The sequence below is a fragment of the Berghia stephanieae genome, chromosome 4 (assembly GCF_034508935.2).
Source record: "Berghia stephanieae isolate SIO BIC M18660-M18661 chromosome 4, UCSD_Bste_1.3, whole genome shotgun sequence".
NCBI classification, from domain to species: Eukaryota; Metazoa; Mollusca; class Gastropoda; order Nudibranchia; family Aeolidiidae; genus Berghia; species Berghia stephanieae.
Genome location: NC_088363.1, coordinates 35,903,282 through 35,916,844, shown reverse-complemented (window position 1 = coordinate 35,916,844; position 13,563 = coordinate 35,903,282). Strand labels below are relative to the sequence as shown.

The 13,563-nt window shown below is 34.5% G+C and overlaps 1 protein-coding gene across 1 annotated transcript; it reads left to right on the top strand.

The window, feature by feature from the left end:
* Positions 1–1,499: 1,499 nt before the first annotated feature.
* LOC144970482 (small ribosomal subunit protein uS3-like) lies at positions 1,500–13,172 on the top strand. The gene is made up of 6 exons (XM_078910176.1): positions 1,500–1,606; positions 2,283–2,507; positions 8,555–8,649; positions 9,274–9,461; positions 11,212–11,411; positions 13,084–13,172. Exons 1-6 carry the CDS (start codon positions 1,574–1,576, stop codon positions 13,087–13,089), a joined length of 747 nt encoding a protein of 248 aa, XP_078766302.1. The 5' UTR covers positions 1,500–1,573; the 3' UTR covers positions 13,090–13,172.
* The last annotated feature ends 391 nt before the right edge of the window (positions 13,173–13,563 follow it).

Genomic DNA, 13,563 nt, shown 5'->3' with positions numbered 1-13,563 from the left:
ATTGTAATGTGTTACCCAGTTTCCGTGAGGTGATATTTAACATGTATTCTCCTCCTCCTCCTCCTCCTCCTCCTCCTCCTCCTCCTCCTCCTCCTCCTCCTCCTCCTCCTCCTCCTCCTCTTCTTCTTCTTCTTCTCTCTTCTTCTTTCTTCTTCTTCTTCTTCTTCTTTCTTCTTCTTCTTCTTCTTCTTCTTCTTCTTCTTCTTCTTCTTCTTCTTCTTTCTTCTTCTTCTTCTTCTCTTCTGTTTTACGTATTATTATTATTATTATTATTATTATTATTATTATTATTATTATTATTATTATTATTATTATTATTATTATTATTATTATTATTATTATTATTATTATTATATTATTATTATTATTATTATTATTATTATTATTATTATTATTATTATTATTATTATTATTATTATTATTATTATTATTATTATTTATTATTAATTATTATTATTATTATTATTATTATTATTATTATTATTATTATTATTATTATTATTTCTTCTTTCTTCTTCTTCTTTTATTATTATTATTATTATTATTATTATTATTATTATTATTATTATTATTATTATTATTAATATTATTATTATTATCATTAGGTGAAGTGCGCCTAGGTTGAGACACTTTTAACAAATAGTTTTGTCTCTTCTGGACTTAGTTGTTCAAATCCCACGATTTCGTTACAAGAATAGACATCGTGGGAACCGCTGAGAAACAAAGACATATTATTACGGTGGACACATACACCTACTGGTAATAGGCCATTTATGGCCAATGGCCAAAGGCAACGTTGGAGACAAGAGGATATTTTGAGTTTACGTCTCTTTGATAGCACAAGACGCGCGCGCGCGCGCACACACACACACACCACATAACTTACTACATACACACATAATATATATATATATATATATATATATATATATATATATATATATATATATACCTACACATACGTCCCGATAATAATAATATAATAATAATAATAATAATAATAATAATAATAATAATAATAATAATAATAATAATAATAATAATAATAATAATAAACAATAATAATAATAGTTGTAGTAGTAGTAGTAGTAGTAGTAGTAGTAGTAGTAGTAGTAGTAGTAGTAGTAGTAGTAGTAGTAGTAGTAGAAGAAGAAGAAGAAGAAGAAGAAGAAGAAGAAGAAGAAGAAGAAGAAGAAGAAGAAGAAGAAGAAGAAGAAGAAGAAGAAGAAGAAGAAGAAGAAGAAGAAGAAGAAGAACGGAGGATGAAGAGGATATGAGGAAAGGGAAATGGGAGACGGAGGAATGGGAATATGATAGAACGTCCTTATGAGAGAGAGAGAGAGAGAGAGAGAGAGAGAGAGAGAGAGAGAGAGAGAGAGAGAGAGAGAGAGAGAGAGAGAGAGAGAGAGAGAGAGAGAGAGAGAGAGGGGGAGAGATAGCGAGCGAGTATTTCGTTTTTCAGCACTTCAGCACATAACAGAGGCTTACATCGGAAGTCGGAAGTCATTCTTTTTTATTATCTCAAAGTCTACGGAGGAGTCATTGTTTATATCCTTTTTGAAGAGTTTCAATCATGGCGAGCCGAGACGCCGCGATAAAGAGGAAGGTAATTTTAATTAAAACTTGCTTTTATAATAGAATAAAGATTTAATATGTCTTTCAAATGAAAGTTAAATGATCATACTATTATATTATTTTGTGTTTGGCACGTACAGTTGGTTGGGGATAGCGATGATTTAGGATATTTATAGTCTTTACCTGACTGTCTCTACAACTTTCTACTTTCGATACTCAAAATTCATATCTTGCAGTGAAAAAAAAATGTTTTTCTGCTCAATGTGGTAATGCTTTCAAGTATTAACCAAGTATATTGTATACCTCTTTGCTCAGATCTTTACTTTTTGCCTTCAATTGTAGTGATGTGTAAATGTAAATTAAAGTATAATTGACAATTGACTAATTGATGATGTCAAAAAGTGAATATGGAAATGGAATTTGAATGCAGGGAATGAGTGAATTTCCACCCTCACCACATCACCACAGTCTCACAAATCAAATCCAAGTCAGCTGTGGCCAAATAAAAAATGAACTGATGTTTCAGCAACCTCTAACCTGAATCTGACAGTTGTCTGGTCAGCTTAGCATGTTGGTTAGCTACCTTGCCTTATTAATTTTGTCTGTTGTAGTAGTAGTAGTAGTAATAGTAATAGTAATAACTTCTAAGTTAAACAAGAAAGGATTGTTTCAGCTCATTTTGATTTTTCCTCTTTTTTTTTTTCCAGTTCATCAACGATGGCTTGTTCAAGGCTGAACTTAACAATTTCTTGACTCGTGAATTGGCTGAAGACGGCTACAGTGGTGTAGAGGTTCGGGTCACTCCTAACCGTACTGAAATCATCATCCTTGCCACTCGTACACAAAATGTCCTGGGAGAGAAAGGTCGTCGTATCAGAGAGTTGACATCTCTTGTGCAGAAAAGGTTCAACTTCCCCGAAGGCACAGTTGAGGTAGGTTATTTTCGGTCAACTGAACCAGCCATATTATGTAAAAAATTTTCAAAAGTTAAACATAGATATAGGTACTTTGGTAAACGTCCATTTGGCCCTCCAGCAGGGAGCCGATAAATGGCCTAGTGGCTGTGACCCGATTTTTTGGACTTTTGAGTGACGGGTCTCAGAAAAAGTTCCATAGATTTTTTGTTTATGGATGGATTTTAATGATTGATGTCTTATTTTCTTCAGGAGAAATTACTCTATCGTTTGGTGTAGTTTATTTTAAAATCAATGACAATTTAGTATAACTTTTGATTGTGGATAAAATAGGGTATAATTTAGCTTTGGATAATTAAAAGATTAGAACTTGGTAAATCAAAATTTCATGCTGGCACGTTTATTTAACATCTTAACTTTTTTATAAAATTAAATTCAGGGCAAAGTTGTATACCGCATCCATGAAATTCGTTCCAGTAAAATCCTTACTCAAATCTTAGCGGCCATTTTAGACCAGTTTTGAAATCCAAATGGTGGTTACTACCGGAAATGCAACAATTTTCAGGTCACAAAGTCCGTCAGTAAATAACAAAGACAAATAGTAGACCATTTTTCAGCCTTTAAACTCATATAACTTTTTTACTGCTTATCTGATTTTCACAATTTTGGTATCATTAGAATCGTGTTGAAAAGCACTTTAAAAAAATGATATAGGTTTCATTGAGCTCAATCCAATTTGAATTTTTTACCAAAGTACCTAATAGATAGTCTCTCTAAAACGTGTAATATGAATGACACTTACTTGTTGAAAGTTATGATTTTTCCATTAGGTACAAACACACAAAAAACCCTCAAATTGTGACTTCCTCTGATAAGCTGACAACTTTTTGAAGTCAGACTTAAGCACAAAGAGTCAGAGAGAATATGGTTGGTCACTGGCGCAACAGTGATTGATGAATTTGTGTTATTCAATTTTAACCAGAGCTCGAGCTTCAATTTTCCGATGGCTAATTATATGTGTTTATGGAGAATCTTCCAGATTGAGTCAGGTGACGCAAAGACTCATGGAGGTTTATCAGTTAAGAAAAATCACACCGCTTATAAAAAATGAAACTTATCTTAAATAGTAATATTTATTGGCCATTGCAACTAACTGAAAGTCCCTTTATAGGCTTAAAGTAGGCACTTAAATGATGGCTAAATCTGTGTCACAGTTCTCCCATTCACCTCTGTGACTGCTAGTTATCGTTTGTGAGCTGGAGGCTAAAACCATGACTTGGTTAAATTGAGATATCTCTGGTGTTTGTTTACAGAGTTTGATTAATTAAACACCAAAATAAAGGGCATTGAACGCTCTATCATTTGGTACAATTACCGTCTCCCCCTTAAATTCATTAGAAGATATTGTAATGGGAAGATAGCTTAATTTTTGTGGGCAAGAAAATCAAGTCGTGTATCATCGTTCATGATAAAATTAAACCACTTTCCTTTCCAATGATAACATTTTCAACTATCAAAACTGCTTTCCTGATACCCTTTGAGCATTCCATAAAATCACGATCATTTCAAAATCTACCAAAGTAACGCCATGGTCAGCGTTGCTCATTGGCTCCTAGCCTCGTGATGTCACACACAGTCGTTTACTGCTTTCACTTTAGTTCGACAGGTAAATTTTGCTGGACGCTAGTTCATAACAGATGGCGAGTCACGGCCTGTGCCGAAAAGGAGACTGAGCAATTTTTCCTATTTTGATGATTTTTTTCTCAAGTTCAAAGTAGCGTAGTAGAGATGCTATTAGATGTTGCAATAAGATATTTTAGAGTCATAATTAGTGATTTACATACTTTTATTTGATATAATTTTAGTAGATCATTTGGGATTAGATTTTATAGGAAATAACCATAAAAATGGGTCAGAAATTTTAATTACTTCAAACGATATAATCAAAAATTACATAGTTATCTGAGTTTATACAAATAAATGAGAAATACTGCAATAATCATCAATATTCACAGAGTAGAAATATATAATCAAAGTCGTTTTGTAATGAAGCATTGTTGAGATATCCGCTCACCTGTACAGCAATAAAAAAAATGCGTGATCACCGAATTGTAGGGGTTTGTTGATCAAATGATCAAAACGAACTGGTTTTAGTAATGGCAATTGACAATTCTTAGGAAAAGATATGTAATATGCATTCCTTTGACGTTTTTATAGATCTAAACTATATAATAATAATAATAATGATGATGATGATGATGATTATGATAATGATCATTTTCATGAAAATAATATAGTGGTTATCACCTAAACGCCTGCTAATTTTGGAAAAACGCAATAATTTCTCTTTAAAATAGCTTTCGAAATGCCCGAAAAAAAATGGAATTCGCCTATATGTCCCCCTGACAGAAAGGAATTAAAAATAGAAAGAAAGAAAAAAGAATTTTACTGAATCATTTGCGGCCAAAGAATTGACTCACCTCCTCCGAGAGTTTTATTTAACTTCCCAACGCCCCAAATTACTATCAGTTCATTCAATATAATTTACTCCTCCCCACTCCACGCTCTCCGGCAATTTCCTTCCATGTCCCTCAAGCTGCTTTCTTTCCATGGAGCGTCCAACCAGCTTTTTACAATTGCCCATTTCCAATTGGCTGCTGAATAAGGACAATTCTAATTTCAATTGTCCACCAGTCAGTCATCAGCAAAGTCAAGAAAGCTCCTCCTACTCAAATCACACACATACCCACGAAAATGATAGGCCTTGTAGACCAGTCACTGGTCTTTGATGTTACACAACCATTCGCCAGCTTTGATCACATCGCTTTTGATGATGGCACTCAATATCTATCTTCTTCTCTCAACCCCGTTGACTGTACCACGAGTCAACATAAAAGAATATCGCGATGAGGTGCGAATCGTGAAGATGGAATGACGTAGCTGTGTTAAAGTTATAGGTTCAAAGTTCAATTGTCAGAGAGAACTGATGAGAGATCAAACTGAGGTGGTAAAATGAATATTATTTCGTGGTAAAACGTTGCATAAATTAGTTTTATGTACACCAACACACACACACACACACACACTTTCTCTCTCTCTCTCTCTCTCTCTCTCTCTCTCTCTCTCTCTCTCTCTCTCTCTCTCTCTCTATCTCTCTCCAGTGCTGCGACAAAAAAAAAAAAAAAAGGACGCCGACCAGATAGCTAATACTATTTAAAATGGAAATTTGTTGAAAATGGTCTGCTTATTGAACAACCGAAGCATCGTGGATAACAGAAATGATCATTGTGAATCAGTTGAAACACGTGATATCGATGTAATACTAATACTAGTAATAATCATAAATATCAGTGTATTTATCTTACTTTTGATCACCACTGTAATAATAACAATATTATTATTATTAATAACAATAATAATAATGATAATAATAGTAAAAAATAAATAATATCCATTTTTTGACAATAAAAAATCGTGATAAACGCATTGAAAAGGACGGGAAGGGGGGGGGAGATTAATGATCAAATAATCAAAAAGAACTGTTATTTTTAAATAAATTGACAATCATAGGTAAAAATAAGTTATAAGTATTCCTCTGAACTTTGTATAGATCTTAACATATTTTTATACTTTTTATTAACATACGTAAAACCTCACGATTATTTTAAGGAACAGCTGATTGTTACATTACACAGAAACAGCATCTAATTAATCAACCAACGTTCTGTTTTCTTTTTTTTCACCGGTGGAACTTCACTTGCTAATTCTGGAGCAGTTTGCATGAAATGTTTTTTAACCACATATCTCATTTGAGCCCTTTCACAGCTTATTCGGCAGAGTCCATTTGCTTGTTTTCAGTATGACCATTCATCTGAGTAAAGAAAAAAATATCATTAGTTATTATTGATAATGATGGTGATGATGATGATGATGATAATAAATAAGAAGAAGAAGAATTGTAATAATAAGAGTTATAATCATGGGTGAAAGTTCGCCGGAAAAATCCGGCATGGCCGGATTTTTATTTTTGAAAAAGAGGTCTCGTCGTTTGTTTTTTTTTTGTCTGGCCGGAATTCGAAAATGAAAAAAAAACGTCATTTATATAATTAACCGCACTTCTGTTTTTTCCTCTTATTGGTAGTTGCAGGATTTTTTTTTCTGAGCACCTGCCTTTGCAGGATTAATATCATTGAGTAACTTTCACCCATGGTTATAATAATATTATTGATTGTTAGTAATAATACGATAGTGATCGCCTAGATGCCTGCTAGTAATAATAACGTAATAATTTTCCTTTAAATTATAGTTCTAAATACCCGTTATTCAAAATGGAATCTGCCTATATACCAACTCTGAAATATTTTTAGCAAAAATAAGATAGAGAAAGAAGTTTACTGTAGCATTTGCGGCCAAAAAATTGATTTATCACCGGTCTGCGAGAGTCTTACTTGACACCCAGACAATGCCCAAATTACTTTCAATTCATTTCAAATTTACTCCACCTCTCCAGATAAATCATCATTTCTGGAGAGGTGGAGTAAATTTGAAAATTTGTAAATTTTACATCCAAACTGCTTTCTATCCATGGAGTGCCAATCAGATGTTTACAATTACCAATTTCCAATTGGCTGCTGAAAAAGGACAATTATAATTTCAATTGTCCACCAGTCGGTCATCGGCAAAGTCAAATAAGCCCCTCCCACTCAAATCACATATCCCCTCGAATGTTCGGCCTTGTAGCGCAGTCCACCGGGCTTTTGAGGTTACACAATCATCCGCCACCTTTGATTACATCGCTTTTTGATGTCATAATATATCTATCTACCCTCTTTTCTCACGCCCGTTGACTGTATCAACGGGCGATGTAGAAGAATATCGAGGGAAGGTGCGAATCGTGAAGGTGGAATGGCAAATCGGTGTGAAAGTTATAGGTTCAAAGTTCAATGCAATAAAAATCGTTCCATGCTAAAAATGTGCGTATATGAGTTTTATACACACGCTCTCTCTCTCTCTCTCTCTCTCTCTCTCTCTCTCTCTCTCTCTCTCTCTCTCTCTCTCTCTCTCTCTCTCTCTCGTGTGTGTGTGTATATACTACTACTACTACTACGATTACTACTATTACTGCGCTATCATCATCAACATTATCATCACCATAAAACAACAACGTTATCATCACCATTGGATTCTGGCTCGTGTTCTTATGTCTCTGGAGTTTGTCTGAATACGGGACTATTTTGTTAGCCAACAAAGAATTAGACGCGTGTTTACACATTCGTTGTGCAGAAACCTGTCATTACAAATCGGTGAAATAAATGCTATATTAAAAGTAGATTATTACTCTTATATTTACTACCATGTGTTAGGGTAACAAAACTCAGATGACATCAATTTGAATTTTTTAAACAATTAAAAATATTTTTCAGGTTAATTTTAAATAGAAAAATATACATTTTTCAAGAAAGAATAAAGTATACTCACTGTTTCTTGATATCAATGAAAATAATTGCGTCTTGAAGATGAAAATGTGGCCGTTATATCCATATAAAATAGAAAAATATAGAAGTGTATGGTCAGCAATTGCAGTGTAAAAATGAACGATTTTACGAAATTTGTCCTATAGCCTGACTGACAATGAAATCCAAGCGGTGCATTCTACCGGCAGGGATAAATATAGGCCAGTTCTCACGTTCTGGATATCTGTTATGACGTAACCACACGGTGGTCTCCCCGTCATCGACGGTGGGTCGTTCCCATTGGGGGTGAGGCGGTAGTAAACTAAAGTGAAAGATTTCTAGTGTAATAAACGGCTGTGCACAGTGGTTCAGGGGAATCCCCTCTGGTTTTTTCAGTCAGCTGGTGCCCAGTTTCTGGCTGATTCCTATAGTAATTTTTGGGGTGTTTTTAAGGTATAAATAAATGAATGACAAAATTCAAACGGTTTTATCATTGGGATGGTATACTGCATCATAGTAAACCAGATTTTATACTGTCATTTGAAGGCTGAATTTTCATTTAAGTGCCTACTAAAAGAACTTAAAATCTTTTCTTTTTATTTCATTTTCTAGCTCTATGCTGAGAAGGTTGCCACCCGTGGTCTCTGTGCTATTGCTCAGTGCGAGTCCTTGAGATACAAGCTGATCGGAGGACTGGCTGTGAGAAGGTAATTTCATCAGTTTCGTTATCAAACACTATTTTTATTGAACATAAAATGGGAATTCTGTTTTATAAAGAATTTTGTGAGGTACTTATATGGCATTTTATTACAGTACAGCTCGAATTCGTTTTGAGATTGGTGCCTGTGTCCATCTTACATGAATGCTAGCTGGTTGTAATTCAGCCTCCATTGAAAAAAAAATGTTATATATCTGATCTTACCTACTATATTGTTTCAATCTTACTTACTGTTTCATTTAGTTCAATTGATCTCATGGTTTGAAAAGCAGCTTCATTTTTTAAAACTTAGCAGTGAAATATTTGTTGAATTCTTATTCAATTTCATCACTCATAAGATTATTGAAGCAATCGCTATTTCCTAATGCATTACATCTGTCTTTGTATATTGGAGAATAAACCGTGATAAACCAACATGATCTAAGCAGATAGACATGTACTACAGTATGCAATGCTTCTTTTGAAGGGATGATGGTCTGAATTTTTAATTACATATTACACCCATGGCTATAAATTGTTTGGATTATATGAAATATGTATTTAAAAGTTTAATCTAATTAACATATCATTTTGTCGTAGCCCCTGAATTTCTCATTTCCATGAATATCCACAGGGCATGCTATGGTGTCTTGAGATTCATCATGGAGTCTGGTGCCAAGGGTTGCGAGGTCATTGTGTCTGGCAAATTAAGAGGACAGAGGGCCAAAGCTATGAAGTTCATTGATGGTCTCATGATCCACACTGGTAACCCAGCCAGAGAATACGTTGACACAGCAGTCAGACACGTATTGCTCAGACAAGGTACTGTTGTTTTTTGGTCTTGGTCATTTATGATTTTGGATTTTGAATTTAATTTTTTTTAATTTATATTTTTTTGTTTACAATGATAATGATAATAATGCACAAGGAGAGAAAAAAAACCCTCACATGATAGGTTTGAAATGTAATCTGTATCATTGTCAAATTTTTCAGTGATGAATATTCTGAAGACAAGCATAAATCTTAATGTCATTGAAGATGGTTGTGTCTGAGAGAAGTTTGACAATTTTTGTAGTGCTAAATGAAGTTACAATAACCTATTCTGGTTTATAGCAATTGACAGTAGATGGACCCGATTTTTTTTTCTTCTTCTTTCTCGCGGTAAAGTAAATTTTCAGCAATATAATACCACCACCATAATCTTATTTTTAGTCAGTTTGTAAGATTTTTTTTGTTTTTATTTATTTATTTTATTTTTTCAGTCATTTGATTTCTGTAATATTCATAATATATAGTGATAATAGAAATAATGGACTGCACAAGTGTCCTCATCCATGATACTCCTGGTGCTTAATTTCAATGTCAATTTAAAACAAGAAAGTGATTAGATATAAATTTGTTTTCAAAGCTTGTTCGTATAAATTGAAATTTGTGTCCTGGGCTGATAGTTTTTGAGATTTAAAAAAAATACTCAGGCCCCGTTCAATTCTTCATCGGCCAATTGAGTTGACACAAAAACATCATTTGGTTTTAATCAAACTGTCAAATTTTTCCGTGATGATGTTTTTCAGACAAGCATAAATCTTAATAAAATTGAAGAGAGTTGTGTCTGAGAGGAATTTGACATCATAGAAATTTATTTTTATTCAAGAAGACTGATGTATGTGATATTTAGCTTAGTCCTGGAATTTTTATATTTTTATTAGATGTATTTTTTTAAAGTCGTCAAATTTTTCCATGATGATTATCGAAGACAAGCATAAATCTTGATTATATTGAAGATAATTGGTTCTGAGAGAGATTTGGCGCATTAACATTTAATCTTAATTTTTAAAATTATAGTCAAGAAAAGAAGAGTCCAAGCAGTACACTTCTATTTGAAATGTATTTCTTTTTTCTTCTTTGTCTACTTTTCTCTTCTTTTGACCATAAGCATGAGTAGATGTGCTACTTCTGCTGTTGATGAATCCCTTCCACTGCTATGGTCGATAGATCTTGCAGCGTCGGCAGCTCTCTGTTGTCTGGGTGAGGTTCCTGACCTCCCATAGTGGGCAGGGAGGCACTTACTGTGTTTTCTATCCTCCTATGTCTGTTTTCCAACATGCTTTCTGTCTTTGTTTGTGGAATGAGATTACTTGATTTTGTCCTGGCTGGAAGGGAAGCAGTCAAATCTATAATGAGAGTTTTGGGAGTAGATAATTTTTATCTTGTAAATCATCTCTCTGTTATACTCTGTATTATTTTTGTTTTACATATATATGGTTTGTAAACATTTGAGAGTGTTCCTCTTAGTGGGGACCTGTGCTTGTGTCAGGATGAGACATTTAGCTGATCTCACACTAAGTACATTGATAGTGTGCTCTTGGAATCTGCATCCCCTTTCCTTTTTCTTGGGTACTTTTTTGATATTCTGAACTTTCTACTGTCCTGTTTTTCCCCTTTTTTATTGAAGCTGATATACCTTACATTACATGTGTTGCAAGCGTCATAAATCCCTTTAAAGCAGTCCATTAAAATTTTGGTTTGATTTTCATTGCAAATTTGTACATTTGTTTCTCATCTCATCTTTCAGGTGTGTTGGGAATCAAGGTAAAGATTATGTTGCCATGGGATCCCACTGGCAAACTTGGACCGCGCAACCCTCTCCCTGACCACATCAGCATCATTGAGCCCAAAGAGGAGGTTGTCCCCCCTCACCCATACAGTGAAGCCAAGGGAGTTAAACCAGTAGACGCTGCCCCAATTCCCCCTATTGGACAGCCACAGGCCATGGTAAGATGATTCGACTTTGGCAGATTTCATTTCCGTAATAGGGCAGAGAAGTTATGGCCTCACCAGTCCTATAGAGACTGACAATGAATAGGTTATATATTAAGTCATAAGATGGTAAAACTATTTCAGTAGCAGATTCTTAGGATTGCGGGATTGGATGATCTTTATTGATGACCAGTATAGATTTAGTGTAGAGAATAAGATGCCATCACTCTGACATCAGATGTTCAAATACACAAGGCATGTATCCAGTCCTCCTGAAGAGTGGTTAACACTTCCGATGAGATTGGAGCCAGTTTTTTTTTTTTACACAGCACGTTTGTTTCCTATTGAAGACCTAGTACCCAATTCTAAAGTCCCATGTCTTTTTCTTGTTTAAAGGGCTGGATAGAAAACCGTTAATCAATTCTTGGAACACGAAGAGGGTCTTGGTAACTCATTATGATTTTAATACCTGGCTCACATACAAAGGGGCATTTGATTTTATTTAATTAAATTTTTTTTAATTTACTATTTTATTTATTTTACTCCTCTGTCCACCTGTTGGTGAATCGGTAGCTGGGTCTGTTCAATGTTGTAGTAGATTTGCTCCCATCTGTTTTATTTCACAGAGATGATAGCTCTGGTCATTTTGCTTTGAAGCACCATTTTATTTATACAAGGTTGCCAATTTTCCTTATATTTACGGAATTCAGTATGTCATAAGGCATACACCTGCTTAACGGGGGGAAAACAGTAGGTACATGTCTTTTTACTGGAGTTCAGCACTCAGAATGGGGTCAGTCTCTGTGTTTGCTTAAATGTTCTGAAATTGTTTACCTCCTGAATTGGCAACCCTGTTTATACCCTATGTTTCTTTTCCATCCAGGAGGTCGATTTTGATTTTAATTTTTCTTTTGTGTTGTTATAGTAGGGGTGTTATGCCAATAACATTTCAGCAACTCGTATAATTTGTCACATTTGATTATCCTTAATGTTTTTTTAATATTTTTTTTTTTGCATACTGAAGCACATGGGAAAAGTTATAGGCTTGGTTGTCTCTTACTTCAATCAAAGACTGAAAACAGTCAAATAGAGAAGTAGAATCATTCAATGTCATCCTCCTTGTGTGGACTTAGGAGCCGTAGATAGCTGTTTCAAGTCTGTAGTAGTTTGATCACTCGAGCAACCCTAAGAACCAGTGTTTATATTCCATGTCATATCTGAGACATGGTGTCACCGATGTGTTATAGTCTGTGTTAAGAATGGGTGTGACAAGGTTTTGGTTTTGTCCTGGTCTTGGTGGGACACCCTAGGTGAGAGGGGAAACAGTCCGATGTATAGTTTTGGGAGATGGTATTTTTTCCCTTGTAAATCACCTCACTGTTATGCAGTTTTTTTAACATATGATTTGTAAACATTTGAGCATATTCCTCTTAGGGACATCTTGTGCTGGTGTCTGGGTGAGACTTTAGGTAATAGGTAATCTCTAAGTACGCTGATAATGTGCGCTTGGAATCTACATCCGTTTCCTTTTCTTGGGTACTTTGATTGTAATTCTAAAACTTTTTACCACCCCATTTTCTTCCTTTTTACCGGTGCTGATATGACCTTTTTGTGTTGCAAGCGCTGTCCGTAAATCACTTAAAAACACAAACACAGATATTTCATTCTTTTTTTTTCTCCCTTGCAGGCTTGAGATGGATGTCATGTGATTAGATGGAGGATGCATAAGTAAATTAAATATAAGTAAAAAAATCAATAAAAAGTTTTTAAAAAAAAGAGATCAGAGTTTGTCCTTTTCTTTTTCTTTTTGGTGATGTTTGTTTTTGTCCCGTTGGGGGGGGGGGGGGGGGGGGGGGGGGCTGTAGACTGGATTTGCTAGGGTCCTGTCTGGGGGGCATTTATGCGTTTCTATAATATAATTTTAAAATTATATTGCATTTGGATTTATTCATACCTTGTATCCTATTCTATCTGGAGAGGCTTTTAGATTGCCTCGATCAGTATTAAGGCCATATGCTGCTAAATTTGGCTCTTTGAATAACCTCCTTTCTCTTATTAGAGACAGACACGTCGCTACAGACTTAATTACAATCTTTCGACATAAACTTGAAAGTTGTGTAGTAATGCCAAGATCTACAGGTGTCTAAATGAGTCAATTTAATGTATA